A 19,971-nucleotide genomic window follows, 5' to 3' on the forward strand; every position below is an offset into this window, starting at 1 on the left:
TTAGGCTCTTCACAAGCAAACAACTGACTATTCCTCCAAATAGAGATGATCACGCAACATATTAGTTGCTGACCCTGCAAACACTTTACTGCGATGAGTGGACCCATCAATGTGAATGAGATTACTCAACAGTAAGCAGAACCTTTGGTAGTAAGTGCTTATAAGACTGAGTCCATAATATTGCAAGGAAATCAGGTATGTAGTAAAATATTTAAAGGTACACAATTTATTGGTACAGGTTAATACAATCTTTATTTTCTATCTAGGCATAAGCATTCTTTCCTTCATGCTGACCCATAAACAATGCTAGATTCCTCCCTCCGCCCCCCCCTCCAAAAGTAGAGAGACAAGGTGAGTGAGGTAATAACATTTATTGGATCAAACTTCTGTTGGTGAGAGAGGTAAGCTTTTCAGCCACAAGGTGCTTTTCTTCAGGTGTGCATCAGTGTCAATGGGACTGAAGAAGAACTCTTTGTAGCTCAAAAGCTTGTCTCTCTCACCAACACAAGTTGGTCCAATAAAAGATATTACTTCAGCCACCTTGTCTCTAATATCCTGGGACCAACACAGCTACAACTACCCTGCAGACAGAAAAAAAGTAGGGCATTTGTCATAGATTTTCAAAAAGCTGTCAGTAGGCCTCAGGGAACAAAATACCCCTCCCCCAGGAAATTCTCCTGTTGCCTTTAAATAATTTTGAAAAGCATAATTACCACTGAAACTACGGCAAGATCTCTAATGCGAACTGACGTTACACCATGGGCAATTTTAAACAAGAAACTATTGCTCAGATGCCCTAAAATGCAGATGCCTTAAGGCCTTAATATGCAGATTTGGTGAATCTAACTTGTAAACTTTCAGCGTGGGACATGGGAATTTAGCGACATGAGTCTCGTTACAGTTAACAGGAGTCACAAAGCTAGAAATTTGCCCCCAAGATACTAAGTCAATAGAGTTATCTTTAATTCTTCCTCAGTTATACTGAAAGTCAGATAAGCCAGAGAAACGGAGTTCCATTTGGTACTGTAGTGGATTGCTAAACATGTATATCCGATTGCTTGTAAGTACAGTACTATGGTTTGATTCTCATATTCACACCACAGCTATAGTAATTTTACTTGCAGGTAAATCGCCTGAATTTTTAATCTCTCTTTAGACTAAAATTTGATTTCCACGTGTTGACAGCTGTAATTAGCAGTGATAAACAGTGCTCCTTTGTTCAGTCTCCCATAAATCCTGTTACCTGGTTTCTAGAGAGTAAAAAGTACAATGTATCAATTGTGTAGGTTTTATCAAACATGCATTCCACTAAGCGGGGTCTAAGCAAGGCTGTCAAGTGATGCACAGTAAAATATGCCTGTCATTGAACTTACAATACCCCTGTGTATCCGGGAGCACAATGACACTCTCCTGTTTTATGGTCACAGGTTGCTCCATTGTGGCACTGGCATTTAAACTGGCAGCCCTTCCCGTAAGTCCCAGGGTCACAGAGCTCTTCACAGCGCCATCCTTTGTAGCCATCTGCACAGACACAGGCGCCAGTGATAGGGTTGCAGAGAGCCTCATTCTGGCATTGGCAGCGGTTGCTACAATGTGGTCCCCAGTGATCGCTATCACAACCTGTAAAAGACATGTTCATTTACTGAGATGATTAGGGGAGTGCATTAATAGTCTCCCATTCTATCCTCCGAAGCTTAGACTGGCACGCACAGAAAAAAGGCATGATTAATATCAGGCACTTACTCAAAGGTCTTTATGGTTGTTTAACTAAGGCCCTGATCCAGCAAGGTACTTAAGCACATTAGTTGTGCACAGGATTAGTCCTATGCTTAAAATTAAAAGCAGTGTTAAGTGCTTTGCTGGATTAGAATCTCCACCTTTTACCATCCTCTCTCCCAGTATGCCTGAGAAAGCTGGAAGGAACAAACCCAGGGTGGAATTAGATGCATAGGTTGAAATCCTGGCTGCACTCAAGTCAAGCTACACATGCTCCGTACTGCTGTTGCAAGATGTCAAAATGTAAAGACACAGTCATTAGAAGCACTTGTCCTGCAACCACAAGGTCTACTCTACTCTTCAGATAGCTTCCATCAGAGGTGGAGTCTCTACCATGAAAAATAGATAATAATTTGTTGACCTTATTTCTGGGAAGTTGCATATTAGTGGCTTTAGAAGGAGGAACTTCAGCAAGGGTGAAGATAAAGACACATTATTCAACCAGCATTGCTGATCTTCAACTTTTTATTTATTTATTTAAAAGCCTGTATTGAACAATAGCATAAAAGGCCAGAATCAACCCGGGAGAAGGAACAACTCCACTGGCTTCAAAAAGAGGTGCAGCTACCTGTCCAAGGCACAACTTTATCTCATTAACTGTACACCTACATGCTGCATAGAGAGAGGTGCATGGCCTAGAGACCTGAGCACAGGACAGAGTGTGAGGAACTTTGGCCTAATCCTTGCTCTGCCTTGTGCAAGTCACTTTACTGCTCTGACTCAGTTCCCTCAAGTGTACAACAGGGACAATGCTTATCAAAGTTGCAGGTAGCAGTGTAAAATGGTCTGAGAATACAAATCTCTCTGTTCACATATATTGAATTAGAATCATAGACTCGTGGGACTGGAAGGGACCTCAAGAGGTCATCCAGTCTGGTCCTCAGCACTCAAGGCAGGACTAAGTATTATCTAGAATTATTGAGTGTCCGTGTGAAATATATGTATGTGTGTATCTCATAAAGCATTAAGAAAAGTATTGTATGTAAGCTGGAGGGGCAGGGAAAGTGTCTGCGTTTATACAGTGGCCAGTCCAGACTGGTCGCCTAACCACCACTATGATATTACTTAACGTTTATATGTGCCCATTTTATTTAAACCTTTATTTCAAATTTCTCTCTCTCTCTAGCTTTGCCAAATCTCACTCCATGCTGTAATCATAGAATCATGGAAAGGTAGGACTGGACGGGACCTCAAGAAATCAAAAGGTCCTACAGTGAGGCAAGACTAAATACACCTACACCAAACCTGTTCTTAAAAACCTCCAAAGATGGGGATTTTACAACCTCCCTTGGAAATCTATTCCAGGGCTAAATTTATAGTTAGAAAAAACTAACACTTAACCTAAATCTCCCTTGCTGCGAATTAAGCCAGTTACTTCTTGTCCTACCTTCAGTAGATATAGAGAACAACTGATCCTTTTTATAAGGGCCCTTAACATATGTGAAGATTCTCAGGTCCCCCCTCAGTCTTCTTTTCTGAAGACTAAATATGCCAAGGTGTTTTTATTCACAAGGAAGATCAGGATGCACCAGGAAGGTGCAGCAACTCCTCTGACTTGGCTGTAACATTTTAAAAAATTTAGATAGTAAAACTAGCCTGTAGTGGGTGGGAAACTGGCTGGCCGTTGGATGGATTTTTCAAAGGCTATTAAACACAGTGCCTCAGTGCTCACACATTACATTACATCACTCAGTATGTTTAGCTCAAGGTAGCCAGCCAAAATGTTTTAATTTTCTGTTAAATAAAAGAGCTTGGCACATAGCAGATACTAGAATGTAAATTTCACTGGGACATATTTAAAAGAAGACATGCAAATAAGGATTAAAATGGCAGAAGACTCCTCATGGAAAACACTGAGGAGAAAAAAAAAGATGTGGCCAGATTTGTTTCTCATTTACAGTGCCCCAGGGACCAGATCCAACTCCTGCTGAAGTCAATGGAGCCTTTTCTACTTTACAGAAACTACAGGCAGGTTTGAATCACAATTTCTGAAACAGGTTTCAGAGTAGCAGCCGTGTTAGTCTGTATCCGCAAAGAGAACAGGAGTACTTGTGACACCTTAGAGACTAACAAATTTATTTCAGCATGAGCTTTCGTGAGCTACAGCTCACTTCTTTGGATGCATAGAATGGAGCACACAGACAGGAGATATTTATACATACAGAGAACATGAAAAGGTGGAAGTATGCATACCAACAGGAAGAGTCTAATCAATTGAGATGAGCTATCATCAGCAGGAGGAAAAAAAATTTGAAGTGATAATTAAGATGACCCACAGAAGGTGTGAGAACTTAACATAGGGAAATAGAGACTGGGAATAGTTGGGTCATTACACTAATTGAATCTATTTCCCTATGTTAAGTTCTCCTCACACCTTCTATGGGTCATCTTAATTATCACTTCAAAAGTTTTTTCCCTCCTGCTGATGACAGCTCATTTCAATTGATTAGACTCTTCCTGTTGTTAATTTCTGAAACAGTACATGGTTAAACTACAGCCGGTCACTCTCTGAATCCCTCTAGTGGCTAGATCACATTTATGAGTCCACTACTTGCCTGTGAGTTTGCAGACTGAACCCTTTATCCCAAGCAATAAAGGTTCACGAGTCTAGATCCAGGGTTCCATCCCTATGGTTACATTCAACACTGTTCACCCAGCGTTGATGCCCATTATAAGCAAAAAATAATTTTCGTGGTATAGATAATGCCTGGAGTCTTTCCACTAACTTCAGTGAGAGCTGGATGAAGGCCTATAACAGAGGTAAAGCAGTTGAACTCAGTACCACTGTGCTGCTGTAAAACGGGTGTTAGAGGAGTATCAGCTTATTGTATTCAGAGGTGCCATCAGGATTTTACACAAAGCGTTTTGTATTTTCATTGCCTCCATCTCCTTCAGGTTTCACGTCTGAGCAATTTAATATGAAAGTTGGATCTTTCTCCTCAAAAGTGTATCAGTTACTGTTGTTTATTCCTCACTTAAAGCAATAAACCTCTTGACAAACTGCGTCTTTGCTAGATGGATCATTGTAAAATAAAAATAAAGATTGGGGTTTGTGGGCCAGATTCTGGTTCCAGGGATATCAATATAAAAGATTTACATTGGGTCACCCTGGATTTTCATCTCTGTGGCCGAAACCAGAATCTAGCCATAGGACTGTATTTTATATGATATAATATTTATATTGCAATAGTGTCCAGGACCCCTATTGTGCTAAACACTACACAGATCCATGAAAAGATACAGTCTTTCCCCCAGAGAGCTCATATACTAAAGCCCAGATCCTGCAAATATTTACGTCTGAGTAGTTCCACTGTGCTTAAATGACTACCCATGTGTGTAAAATTATTCGTCTGTGTAAGTGGTTGCAGGATCAGGGTCTAGCAGTTCAAGCTGGAGAATAAAACACTAGAAGCAGATGAAACCTTAACCAAAAAAGAACCTTTTCGCATGGAATTTAGTGTGTGAAATCCTAACTGATGTCCCAACAGTGGCTCCAGATTTGGATACCTGCGAAACCAGTGTAAATGGCCTCAACTCCCATTGCGTGGACTCAATTCCAGGTGAGGATGGAGGAGTTCAGCGCACTCAGCATCAAACAGAGTTAAGCCTCTAGGCTCTCAGATTCTTGGGGTAGAGAGCTGTCATTTTTAAATCTTTCTGTAAAACATCGTGTGGACCTGGCACAATTTAGCCCTGGTCCTGATGGAGCCCCTAGGCCAGTGTTTCTCAACCTGCAGGCTGCTTGTGGCCCAACCAACTCACAGCTGCAGCCCATGTGACATCCTCAGAGCCATACAGGCCGTATATATATTGTGTGAATGCAGCCCACATAATACATAGAACGCTGCATACATGGCTCACAATGGTAACTAGGTTGAGAACCACTGCTCTAGGCTCTACTGCAGTGGTAGGCAACCTATGGCACGTGTGCCAAAGGCAACATGCGAGCGGATTTTCAGTGGCACTCACACTGCCCGAGTCCTGGCCACCGATCCAGGGGGCTCTGCGTTTTAATTTAACTTTAAATGGAGCTTCTTAAACATTTTAAAAGCCTTATTTACTTTACATAAAACAACAGGTTAGTTATATATTATAGACTTATAGAAAGAGAACTTCTAAAAACGTTAACATGTACGACTGGCACGCGAAACCTTAAATTAGAATGAATAAATGAAAACTTGGCACACCACTTCTGAAAGATTGCCGACCCCTGCTCTACTGTAATAGAGAAATAACAATAGCAACAATATGAGAGTGATCGAAGCTTACACAGGAGCTATACTGTAAATGTACGTACACACACACGAGAAAGAGAAAGAAAAAATACTGTGAGGGATAAGCCTGAAATATGTAGCACTCACCTGGGAAAGGCCGTGTTAATGAGAGCAGCCATATTTCAGGTCATGTGCCAACATTCCTTGGCAAAGGTATTCACTCACTTCCTTTCCTCTCAAAGATACCACCATAGAGGAATTGCCAACAATAAAAGGGGAAATAGCTATGTGAAGGACGAGGTGGGCTGCGTAAGTGCAATCACAGTTGTCTGCATAATACAGATCTACAGGTGAGCAAGTTATGCCACTGCAAAACACACGATTCTAATAGAAGAGAAAATATCAGGCCTAGTTAAAGTGCATGCTAATTATATTGTGCACTGAGTTCTGAGAGCTACTATGACATGTATTATCATATCACCAAATTCTGTTCTCTCACTGTCAGTTTAGTTTCACAATACACACCCAATAGGGCCATGTCTGAGAAACCCATTCACCCTGGAACAACTTTATTCTCCCACTGTGTTCAGGGTGAGTAGATCTATCTAGAATTTAGCATGGCAGCACAAGTTGGACAAAGATGAAGCAAACAGAGGTCTAAAAATCGAGCGAATAAATAAAATGACTTCCAAGGAAACTATGCCATTTATCAAACAACTTATGCCAATGAGAGAGACAGTCATTAGTGCCCTTGTGGTGAATTTCCACCACACTCTAGATACACTATTAATATCAAAAAGACACCGTATAAAGCACCAGCACCACAATTTCCATAAACTGTGCTTATTTGACCTCATCATCATAATTTTACGTATGTGGTGGGTTCTTGTTTTTTTAAACAGTGATCAAATTCATACTCTATGTGCGTACAATCAACAGAATCTTATCGACAGTCTATCAAAGATAAAGCAGAGAAAAGTAACGTAGGCATCCTTATCTCAGCATAAGAAAAAAGGGCCAAATTCGGCTGTCAGTTATGCTGATGTCAATCTGGAGTTACTGCATTACCTTCAAGGGATTTACTCCAGATTAACACCAGGGTAAGCAAGAGCAGATTTTAGCCCATAATCACTATTCTGGAATATTTCTAAATTCAATTGGGAATGTTTAAATAAAACACTAGCCTTGTTAAGAGGATATATAACAAATGAAACAACCTGTATCTGAGATGAGAAGGTGCCTGTAAAGTAGGATTATCATGAGTTATTTAATGCATTTTTTGAAACCACGAAGAGTTTCTGCCCTTAATATAACTGTACACCTGCAACATTACTGAAGTTAATAGGACTGCATGGGTATAATTAGTGCAGAATTTAGTTCTATATTTGTCTTTAACTCTGCCTTAGGACATGATTGCACATCTCTACATGACACTGAGTCTGGAACACATGACACAAGCCACTAACAAACATGAAGAGACAGCAGTAAAACCTAAAATACCTTACGCCAGGACACTCGGAGCGAAGAGTTAAAATAATCCACTAGCTTTGCAAATCCTGTACTAGCTCAAGAGTGAAAATCTGGTGTGCTCACGTTCTTGTACCTAGCTGACATTTACTCATGTGATAACCACACCATTCAGTTTGGCGCATTCAGCACAGTTGGCAAGAGATGCCCAGGACTGGAATAAGATGCAGGAAAGGGGAATCCTGGAGGTCACAAAGGCAGTTCACACACTTCCATGCACTTGGCTCCGCCCAGTTCTATTAATCCCTCATGTTAATGAGCATTAAAAGTCACATCAACATCTGTTTTAAAAGGAAAGATCCAAAAGGATACAAATCTCTTCTTGATCTGCTTGAATATAAACCCAGAAGACGGCTTATCCTAACAGCTTTCTATACTTGCCTTACAAATCACAGCTGTCCTCAAAATAATCATAACTTCAGAAGATCCTTTCAAAGAATTTTGCACAAAAGCTCAGTGGCAGAAACATCAAAATTATGTGATGGCAAAATAATGGAGAACCACGTTGAAATGCCAGATTTCTAGAGAATACAGATGGATAAAGATGCACCATTGAAACAATGGTTTAATTGCTTATTCCGAACACTTCAAGATAGCAAAGAGTGCTGTGGCACTTTATAGACTAACAGATGTATTGGACCATGAGCTTTTGTGGGTGAATACCCACTTCGTCGGATACATGATGTATTCACCCACGAAAGCTCATGCTCCAATACATCTGTTAGTCTATAAGGTACCACAGGACTCTTTGCTGCTCTTACAGATCCAGACTAACACGGCTACCCGTCTGATACTTGACTATCAAGACAGTGATGATAAACTGCAAGTCGAGACACATTGCTTAATGCCTACATGACTGAAAGATGTTACAACCATTAAAGAAGTTAACACATTGAGTTTCTGTAGATAAAATACAGTTTTTAACATCCCAATGTCCCAGTATATATTTTAATACTCTTTTATAAAGATTGCCCTATATTATCAGAGGGGTATTGGTTGGTGGATGCAATACTTGCTGACATCATAAATTTCTGTAAGGCATTGGACTTGATACCCAGGAACATTTTGATTAAAAAAACTAGAATGCTACAAAATTAACATGGCACACATTAAATGGATTCAAAGCTGGCCCATTGATAGGTCTAAAAATTTAAGCGTAAATGGGGAATCATCATCAAGCAGGTGGGTTTCTAGTGGGGTTCTGCAGTGATCAGTTCTTGGCCGCACGCTATTTATCAATGACCTGGATGAAAACATAAAATCATCACTGATAAATTCTGGAGATGACACAAAAGTTGGAGGAGTGATACATAATGAAGAGGACGGGTCACTGATTCCGAGCCATCTAGATTGTTTAGTAAGGTGGGGACCTTTTTCCTGGAAAGCAGTGACCCTCAAAAAGATTTGGGGGTTGTAGTTGATAATCAGCTGCACATGAGCTCCCAGACACTGTGGACAAAAGAGCTAATGTGATCCTGGGATGCATAAATAGGGTAATCTCGAGTAGGACCAGAGAGGTTATTTATTATACCTCTGTATTTGGTACTGGTGCGACCGCTACTGGAGTACTAGCTCCAGTTCTGATGCCCAAATTTAAGAAGGATGTTGATAAATTAGAGAGGGTTCAGAGAGCCATCAGAATAATTAAAGGATTAGAATACATGCCTTATAGCCGGAGACTAAAGGAACTCAATCTATTTCTCTTAAACAAAGAGAAGGTTAAAGGATGACTTGATTACAGTTTATAATTATCTACATGGGAAATAAATGCTTGATAATGAGCTCTTCAGACTAGCAGATTCAATGGCTGGGAGTTGAAGCTAGATAAATTCAGACTGGAAATAAGGCATATATATTTAATGGTAAGGGCAATTAACCACTGGAACAATTTCCAAGGGGTCATGGTGATTTCTCCATCACTGGAAATTCTGAGATCAAGATTGGGTGTTTTTCTAAAATATGTGCTCTAGGAATTATTTTGGGGAAGTGCTATGGGCTGTATTATACAGGAGGTCAGACTAGATGATCACAATGGTCCCTTCTGGCCTTGGAATCTATGGACCTATGAATTATAGGCAGAACTGGTACACTGCCTATAGTTAAGATTCTCCATCACTTTCCACTACAAGACCCTTCTTTCATTTGTTCATAACACTGCCATAATTTAACATTTCAGTCTAAAATTTCCCATGCCAGGTGTCTCCCTCAGGATTAATTTTTTTGGATATTTTCAACAGAAATTATTCTGCTGTTTCAGAGAATGAAAGCAGGGGAAAATATACTGTTTTGCCCATGTTAAAAAAGTCTTAACAACTTTTGCTGAAGAGCTCTAGCACCTCTGTGCTTTGAAGAAAGGGCTTGAGATTTAGCAGAGAGTTGCCCGCATGTCACTGATATGCTTTAAGTAATCCCAGTGAAAATCCACCCCAATTTGACCCAGTTTTAAACCTTTAAAAATGCAGTTTGCTTGTGCTAGGTATACATAAGTTATAGTTTGGCATCGAGTTCTCCTAAAATACCGCCTGCACTATGCATGCTGTAGCCAAGGACTTCAGGGACTTAGTAGGACTTTCCTTCTAATTGCTCTTCCTGCCAGCCCAGGGCAACTGTGTCTCTCATCCCGCTCTAGTGACTGGTGCCTATAGAGGACAATAACCTTCTACCATTAGTTCATTAGATCAAGTGGTTAAGGTCTACGCTATGGAGCTAAAGATTCCAACCATGCTGATGACTCGTGGATGTCAATTTGTTTCTCACTTGATGGAATGTGTTTCTTTCAGTTTGATTTTTTAAAGAAGCTATGATATTACACCCAAAAAGCTATCATAAAAGAACTGCAAAGAAGAGTTACAAAGCCCAGCACTCAAATGTAAGGATGTGCCAGAATTAAAGTCGTCTGTGCAACCTTAATTCAGCTCCTTTGTGTGTATGCATGATGATGCAGTCTTTAATTACATCATCACAGACTATTTCCCCCACATTCTGGCATTTCCTAACTTTTGCATGTTTGACTTTGCAACCTTAATGTTCTTGTTATGTCTGTTGTTGTGTTTAATACTACTATATATACACACACACACCATGCTTTGAACTTGTTGGAACCTTTATCTTGAGTGCCACATTTTCAGCCCTGGTGTCCAATATTACACCAAAAGAAAATGCTCATCTTACTCTTTACATCTGCAAGACTGAGTGGGGCATACAGTTTCCACACGCAAAACAGGTATTGGAGAGATCATATGCCTTCATTGCATGTGGGAACATAGGTGGACATAAAATCAGAGGTTGATTTGAAACCCGCTAGAACTTGAACTCAATGTAATTTCCCAGTGCTCGAGATCTTCCTTCATCTGCGAGAAGGGAAAAGAAGGGAAGGTAACTTCAGTAGCATCAGTGATTTTCCCCTAAGCTGATTAATTTCGTCCTGTGAGGAATAATCTATCTAAATTTCATTTTTTAAAATGGATGCAAGGAAGTCTTCAGGGAAAGATTGTACTCAGTTCACTGTCTACATCTGACAGGAACTGTATGGTAATACAGGTCATGATTTAATCTTGGATGATGATCTCACTAGTCATTGACTCTCCAAGATGTGTAGCCTAATTCAATCGCTGTACATTTGAGACCTCTCAGTTTCCTTAGTTAGTGCTCCTTGTGGAAATATTTTCTTCTCAAAGTAATCCTAGTTTAAAGAACATCTTCACAGTGTTCTGTGAAAAGGCTAAAACATTTGTACAATTGTTCTCAGACATTTTACTTGCTCAAATAAAAAGAAAATCATCCTAAGTCCTCCTTTAATTGGAAGAGGAAAGTTAAGAGTGTTTGCAAGTGCTATAATGATCTTGCTATATTTTGGAAGCAGTAAAATGGCAGGGGGAGGGGGGAAAATGAGACCTTCTCCTGACAGAGACATCTTTTTAAGAATTTTCATCAAGGGCTATTTCGGGGGAGGATTCGAAAGACCTGAAATTTGATTTTTTTTTTTCCAGAGAAAGCCAGTCATTTCCTTTGTAGAAATTACTGCTCGGTTATATGAGTCTTTAAGTCTTCTGACATTCCAGTTACTACCAGAAGTTCAAAATCATGAAACACTTAATATGAGAGAGAGAGAGAGAGAGAGAGAGAGAGAGAGAGAGAGAACGAGAGAACATTGTATACAACACTGGCTGCTTTTCTTTTCATTATAAGGTTAGTTTAAAAAAAAGATGTTACAAACTTTAAAATGTTACTTTAGAGTCATATTAATGGGAGGTAGGATCTGTTCTTTAATTAGAATTTTACTGCACTGGAGGAACAACACATAGCCACCAAGCGTCTAATAAAACCAAATGAATTTGCTGTCTTTCCTCTGCTCGGTTCTTGCTCGGACAAACCTTGCATCAGTCTCTCATTTTTTCACTGGGAGTTTTGCAGGAGCAAGGACTGCAGTATTAGGCTCTGTGGAGTGAGTAAATCCCTCCACTAATAAGGTAAATCCTTTTTTCACACTAGCAGTGGGCACCTATGCCTGCCAGGCACATTACCATTTGCTGTCTATGGCTGCATGAAATTTGCTCTAATGTCTCTGCAGGGAAGCATTCCCGGTTTTCTCTATAGGAAGACTCTACAAGGAACAGAAACAAATTTGGATGTGCCTAAGGCACTTTGGATTGGAAACAGAATATTGAGAACCGAACAGAAGAGGGGCACAGAGGAACTGAACGAACAGATCAGCTTCCTTCTAGAAGCACATAATCCAAAGCCCACTGATGTCAATAGAAAGTCTCCAATTGACTTCAATAGACAATGTCTGCAGGCAGTAAGGCAACACAGATGTTTGGGCAATGCAATAGCTATGGACTGGAGCACTGCCAATAGCATGCAAGAATAGGGCGAACAACCCATAGCTTTCCCCCAACCTTCAGGGACGTAACTTCCAGCAACTGAGTCTATATGAGACTAAGAGAAAAATTCCTCCCTTTGTTTCTATCTTTCTTTCCTCTTTTTCTTTAGCAAACAGTACAAAGTTTAACAAGAAAGGCAACTGGGGTCAGACTGCTGAATTATGGGGCATACAGCTGTTGCCACCATATCCCTGGGAATAAAGAAGGCTCCGCCCTCAAGGGAGGTAGAGCAACATGTCAAAGACCAGCAGTGCCAATGTCACAAGAAGGGGTCAGGATTATCGCTGCCCCAACAGGAACTACACAGTGCTGACTAGAGATAGAGGAAGCCTTCTGGTACTGAGCTATGGTGACCTCTTACAACATCTAAACCTCATATACTGCAGAAAAGATAATTACCTTTTTCCATAACTGGTGTTCTTCGAGATGTGTTGCTCATGTCCATTCAACTTACGTGTGTGCGTTCGCTACATGCACCAGTGCCAGAAGTTTTTCCCTCAGCAGTATCCATAGGGGACCGGCTCTGGCACCCTCTGGAGTGGCGCGCGTAAGCAGCGGCATATAGGGCACCACTAGAGCCCTCCATCCTCAGTTGCTTCTTGCCAGAAACTCCAACAGTGGGAAAGGAGGGCGAGTCATGGAATGGACATGAGCAACACATCTCAAAGAACACCAGTTACCGAAAAAGATAACTGTCATCTTCTTCTTAGAGTGATTGTTCATGTTCATTCAACTTAGGTCACTCCCAAGCAATAGCCCTCTGAGGTGGGGAGACGTTCATGGACCAGTAGATTGCAGTACAGCTCTGCCGAACCCAGCATCGTCTCTGGCCTGAGCGTGATGGCATAGTGGGCTGCGAACGTGCGCACCAAGGACCACATCGTGGCTTTACAGATGTCCTGGATCGGAACGTGTGCCAGTAAGGCCGCCAAGGATGCCTACGCTCTAGCCAAGTGGGCTCTGACCATCGACGGCGGAAGGACTCCCGTTAACTCATAGCAGGATCGAATACAAGAGACGATTTACTTAGAAATCCTCTGCGTGGACACTGGGAGGCCCTTCATCCTATCACATGTAGAGATGAAAAGCTGAGTTGACTTACGGAAAGGTTTTTTCTGATCTAGGTAGAAAGCCAGGGTCCTTCTCATGTCCAAAGCACGAAGGTGCCTCTCTTCACCAGTCTCATGGGGCTTAGGGCAGAAGACCGGAAGGAAGATGTCCTGGCTCATGTGGAAAGCATGGGGAAGGAAGGCTGGGTGGGGCCGGAGCTGGACTATGTTCTTATAGAAGACAGTGTATGGTGGTTCTCAGGTCAAGGTTTGCAGCTCAGAGACTCACCTCACTGATGTCACCATCACCAAGAAAGCTACCTTTCATGATAGGTGAGACAGGGAGGCCGAGGTCAAAGGCTCAAAGGACAGACCTGTGAGACTGGACAGAACCAAGTTGAGATCCCACTGAGGGGCCAGGGACAAGACTTGAGGAAAGAGCCTCTTGAGGCCTCTAAGGAACCTGCCCATCATGTCATGGGAGAACACCGTCTGCCTCTGGATTGGTGGATGGAAGGCCAAAATGGCTACCAGATGCACCCCAACAGAAGAGTGCACCAGGGCCTGGTTCCTTAAATTAAGCAGGTAGTCCAAGATTTGATTGCTCCGAAGAATGTGAAGGGGAGATGGCATCCCCAGCTGCCAGGAGGTCTCACTGGACCTTGCTTTAAGTGGCCCTAATATCCCAGAGAGGGGAAAAGAATCTGCCTCTGCTCACTCAACCTTAGGGTCCCAGGCATAAGACCAAAACAGATGAGCATCTGGCCCTACATTTCTGGGGATGGCAGTAACGCAGAAGCACACCAACCATGCCAGCTGTTCCGCAGCCACGCTCTCCATACGGTCATGGCCTTGAGCAGGGCAGTGGTGTGGACTCTTTGTGGATTGCCCTATGTGAAGGGTAACCCTAGCTCACTAGTTTAGACACCTCCTTTGTAGTGCAAAGCAGGCAGAATGGGGGCCAAAACATGGCCCGCAGTGTGCAGCTCCTCCCGAAGCATGATGCAGTGCATGCCCGGGCCCAGCATTTTAAACTGTCCCTATTTTATTTTTAGCAGCACATAAACAGAACATCCAAAGTGCATGTCCAGAAGGTAACGCTGATGATGCTCTCTATGGCAGCTATAGGTACAGTATTAAGGGTAAAACGGAATACTCTTTGTCACAAAAACAAGTGTTGTAGAATGTGTTTCTTCTCATTCTCCAGCGTTCCAACCCAACTGCTATGCCTAGGGCATCTTTAACCCTTCAGTTCCACGTACGGTGACCAGATGTTCCGATTTTATAGGGACAGTCCTGATATTTGGGGCTTTTTTTAATATTGGTTCCTATTACCCCCTACCCCGTATCCCGATTTTCACACTTGCTATCTGATCACCCTACTTCCACTGAACAGGACAGTATGTAAATTCACACAGTCAATTATTTAATTGGCATTTTAAAACATACGGATGATCTATGAAAAAAACAGTGCAGAGTATAGAAAAGCCACAGCTAGTAATAAAGATTCTCTGTCAAGGGAACAAAGAACCGTATCCCTTACACGTAGCACAGGACAATGCTAACGCATCCTTCATTTTTAATGTGATCAATAAGCAATTAATTGTAGTGCCACACTATTCTGATATTTGGCTTTATTTTGACAGTGCGGCTGTAAAATTTACAATGCTGCATCTTCCCATTTGCCACAGCACCTACGCTCCCTGTTATCACAGTTGTGTGCAGCTCCTTACCTAAACGAGTTTAGTTTTAAGGGTGCTGTGCCCCCAGTGATCTGTTCTGGCTAGGATCTCAGATGCTCTAAAGCAGTGGTTCTCAAACTAGGGCCGCCGTTTGTTCAGGGAAAGCCCCTGGCGGGCCAGGCCGGTTTGTTTACCTGCCGCATCTGCAGGTCCAGCCAATCGTGGCTCCCACCCTGCAGTAGTTCGCTGCTCCAGGCCAAATGGGAGCTGCAGGAAGGGTGGCCAGCTTGTCCCTTGGCCCGCAATGCTTCCAGCAGCTCCCATCGACCTGGAGCAGCAAATCGCGGCCAGTGGGAGCTGGACCTGCAGATGCGGCAGGTAAGCAAACCGGCCCGGCCCACCAGGGGCTTTCCCTGAACAAGCGGAGGAACAAGTTTGAGAATCACTGCTCTAAAGCGAATTACGATCCCCGAGAACTTCAGAAGAGAATCAGAGCAGCAGCATGCCTGATGGGCTTTGAAATATGGGTATCTTTCATATCTAAAAGAGTTCAAAGATTACAAATGTCTAGATGCAAATATCTACACACGACTACTTGCTGTTCTCTTTTCTAAGAGGCATATTTAAATCTTCACAGGTCTTTAACATTACATAAAATCTTCAAGGTAGCTTAAATACACTGCTGTCATTCTGTGACAATAAACTATTAACACCAGTGTCCCTTTTAGGCACATAAAAGGAAGAACTCTCTTTTTTTTTTTTTAAGTCCTGGTCAATGCTCTACATAAGCTGGTGAAGACTAAGAAGTTCAATCACCAAAACTTTATTGTAAAATTGGACATAGCCTCTTCGAAACAGCTGCTAGTATTTATCATTAGAAAACAGTGGAGAAATACCAGTGAGCATGAAAGAGACCATCCTAGTAACAGGATGAAAAAGAAAAATACAAGTACAGGCAATTAATCTTCGCAAGGTGAAAATAAAACCTATTTTTATTTGGAATATTATACCTCCTTTGTTTACTGTATTCCAGGGTCTCAGTACCAAGGCGATGGGTGTTACAGTAATACAAAAGATAGATACACGGCAAAACAGAATGATACTGGAGATGATATCTAATTGCAAGGGGTAGAATTGCTTTGCCCACATAAAGCCCAAGTAATTATGGTTTTATGTGAATGCTGCATGGCAGGTTTGGAGGGGCAAAATGCCCACCGCCAACCCAACAACAGGGCATAGGAACCAATTCCCTTCACAGTTGCTCTGCTATTCCAGACTCTCCACACCATTTGCACAAGGTGATAAAGCCACTGGATCTGAACCACTGCAGATCTAGTGGCCTTTGTTGTCCAGTGCCAATCTGCGTAGGATCAGCACATTCATTATCACCTTCCATGACATTCAGCCTGTCCTACTGATCCCCTGGCGGCCCTTGCCACACACAGTCCCACTGCAGGGCTTAAGTGGCATGGGGTGGAAGTAGGCAGGAAATCATTTTCCTGTCCCACAGGAGTTTGAGATTTCTATTTTTTTTTTCTCATCCCGAATCAGGACACAAACTGATCATCCGAAACCAAACTGGATCAGGTCAACTAAACATTTCATTTTGATTAGTTTGACACACTTCATTTTGATTTGACCATTACTACTTTTTTTAACCTCCTTTAATAGTATAAATTAACTAGAATTTTAAACCAAAATGTTGTTTCGAACTGGAAAATGAAACTTTTCGTTTAGAAAATGGGACGTTGCAACAATTTCAGAACTCTTTTTTTTCAAAAAGTTTCTGAATTGGAAGATTTGTCAAAACTGTCGCTTTTGGGCAAACTGTTTCCCTTTCACCAAATCAGCATTTCCAGTGAAAAAAAACATTTCATCAGAAAATTCTTGACCGGTTCTAGTGCATAGTGATGGGTTTGGGCTCTGTGCACTAGAATGAATTTCACCCATCGTGGACTACTGCTCCGAATAGCCTCATGTGGAAAAACAACAGTAATCAATAATTAGTTTACACCTTTCTCTTCAAGTTTATGCCTCATAGGATGGTAGCTCAGTTTATGCATGTGGGCCCAGGCCCACTGACTGTAATGAAGCTGGAAACATTTACAGCATCGGAAGCTCTGGCCTGTAGCATCTTGCTGCTTTCAGCATCTGTGTCAAGGCTAGCAGTCTAAAGCAACTAACCTACTGTAACAGTGACTGTCTGGTCACCTATCTATTTTTTAAAATGACAGCTGCCACTGGGAAAATGAAAAAGTGAAATAATAGACACATGTGACTTCCTGTTAGAATACCAGCAAGGGAACTACATGTGATTGCACTATGGAGGACAGATTATTTGTATACGAGGCTGGGAAGAAAAATGACCATGACCTGAGATCAGATCATTTTCCCTGCTGTTAAACAAGAAACATCTAGGGAAACAGTGAACTCTATCTGGTAAGTTTGTTAAGAACAAGGTGATTCAGAAATTTTTCTGACGTGTGCACACAAATCGGATGAGACAGAAAATTAGCATCTTTTAATTTTTTTTGGAAGACGTTACTAAAAAAAACTCATACTATTAAGGGTTAAGTTTCTCTGTACCACGTTTTTGTTATGAAGGTTTTCCTTCCTGATCATCACAGGCTGAATTTCAGTCTATGATATTCAATTTTCAAGGGATTTGTGTGTCTTAGTTTTAAAAACAATTGTTAATTGCTGGATTTTCAAAATTATTTATTGAGGGGGGCTGAAACAATTTGCATAGTTGAGGTGCTAAGCGACATTAAACCAAACTGTAAACCTTGTATATGTTGGAAACCACATCAAACCAGCACTCTTAGCTCCAGCACCTATAGAACAAAATAGTGCATAGTTAATACTAATAGAAAATACTAGCAATGATATTATGCAATAGTTTAGGGCTCTGACCCTACAATCGGATCAGGGCCTATGGACCTCTGTGCACATAGATTGCAGGATCAGGGCTTTTATTTTCAAATTATCATACAAACATGAACCAAACTTCATAGCACTTTTATAAGCCAAATATTACTGCTATGTTACAGATGGGAAACTGAATCAGGCAGGTTGCAGTAAGTGACTTGTCTGAGGCCATGTTGAAAGTTTGTGGCAAAGCTGAAATAGATTCAGATTGCAGAAATAAGACCTAGAGCATTTTATAAATACTGTATAATACATTCCTTAAAAATTTTTCTAATTCCAAGCTTTATTGAATTCAGAAAACATAAGGTTAGTTAATGATTAATCAATATGCTGAAAGGTGTTTCTTTTAAGCATATAGAGAGAGCATCTGCAGATTGAATTTTTTTCTGTATCTCATCAATATTACTGTATAAACATTTTTCTTAAATAACCGACCCTAAAACTGAAGTAGCATATGCAATATCTTTATCTACGTTATTTCATTTTCCGACTATAGCAGTTTCGCTAGATAAGCTGTCACTTCTAATTTGCTGAATAGTTTTAAAGATATTTAATTATCAAATAATTGACTTATTCAACCCTATTCAAACAGTAACAAAGAAAATATAGCTGTCTGGGAAGACATCACAGGCCCCAGTGACGTATAATTTATACAAATCCAGAAAGGAAGCTGAAACGTATGACTAAGAAACATAGCAACACACACTACCGTTCCCCCAATGTCTATTTGAGAAATGATAGCAACTCACAAAAAAATAATCAATCAGTCACACATGTCAAAGAAAAGGAATTCAGAGTGGGTAAAAACTAATACTGATAAAAAATGAAGAAATTTTCTGGACAGCAATACAGTTGTGTAGAAAATAGGGTTTCACAGAAATTGTAGATGAAAACAAAATCCTATTTTTCATCAGAAAATATTTTCATCTAAGCTTTTCATACCAGCTCTAGTTAAGATATGAAAAATAAGTGACACTTAGGTCTGGTCTACACTGGGGGCAGGGCGGGAGATATCGATCTAAGGGCATGTCCTCACTACCCGCCGGATCGCTGGGTAGCTATCGATCAGGGATCGATATATCGTTGTCTCATCTAGATGTGATAAATCAATACCTGAACGCACTCCCCGTCGACTCCAGAACTCCATCAGGGCGAGAGGCAGAAACGGAGTCGATGGGGGAGCTGCAGCCGTTGATCCCACGTGAGGACGGAAGGTAAGTCAAAATAAGATACGCAACTTCAGCTATGAGAATAGCATAGCTGAAATCGACGTATCTTACATCGACCCCCCTCTCCCCCAGTGTAAACCAGGCCTAAGTTATGCAACTTCAGCTACATGAATAACATAGCTGAAGTCGACTTACTTAGATCAACTTACCATGGTGTCTTCACCACAGTGAGTCTACTGCTGCCAGGGCTGTCTCTAGGCACCAGCAAACCAAGCACGTGCTTGGGGCGGCACATTTTCAGGGGCGGCATTCTGATCATCTTTTTTTTTTTTTTTTTGCTTCAGGCAGCAAAAGTCTAGAGCCGGCCCTGGCAGCCGCAGCGCGTCGTGCACGGGGGGCGCCCTGGGGCCGCTGCGGTTCTTGCCGTGGAGGAGCAGCGCCTGCACTTTGTGGCTGGGCTGGGCAGGCTCCAAGTGGGGGACACTCAGGCTGGGGGATGCCCCACGAGGCATACGGAGCCACCTGCAGGTGCCGCAGGGTGGCCGGCCCCCAACCCCGCAGTCCAGGCTGGGTGAAGCAGCCCGAGCTGCCCAGGGACTGCAGCAGGGTGGCCAGAGGCAGTAGCGGGGCCATAGAGGGCAGGACGCTGCCGTGGGGTGCCCACGTCCCACTCTCTGGGGCTCTGTTCCCTCTGGGGCTACCCTGCCCCGGCTCCTCAGCCCCCTGCTGGGGTCATCCCCCAG

General features: G+C 41.9%; 1 protein-coding gene across 11 annotated transcripts in view; it reads right to left on the reverse strand.

Moving 5' to 3' along the window:
- MEGF11 (multiple EGF like domains 11) overlaps positions 1-19,971 on the reverse strand; it is a 385,567-nt gene that overhangs the window by 132,128 nt on the left and 233,468 nt on the right. For all 11 annotated transcript variants that reach the window (XM_050967532.1, XM_050967528.1, XM_050967531.1 and 8 more), the window contains one exon: positions 1,374-1,620. In XM_050967532.1, the coding sequence (XP_050823489.1) occupies positions 1,374-1,620 (247 nt within the window). The remainder of the gene's footprint in view (positions 1-1,373; positions 1,621-19,971) is intronic.

This window comes from Gopherus flavomarginatus, chromosome 9 (genome assembly GCF_025201925.1).
Source record: "Gopherus flavomarginatus isolate rGopFla2 chromosome 9, rGopFla2.mat.asm, whole genome shotgun sequence".
Lineage (NCBI taxonomy): Eukaryota > Metazoa > Chordata > Testudines > Testudinidae > Gopherus > Gopherus flavomarginatus.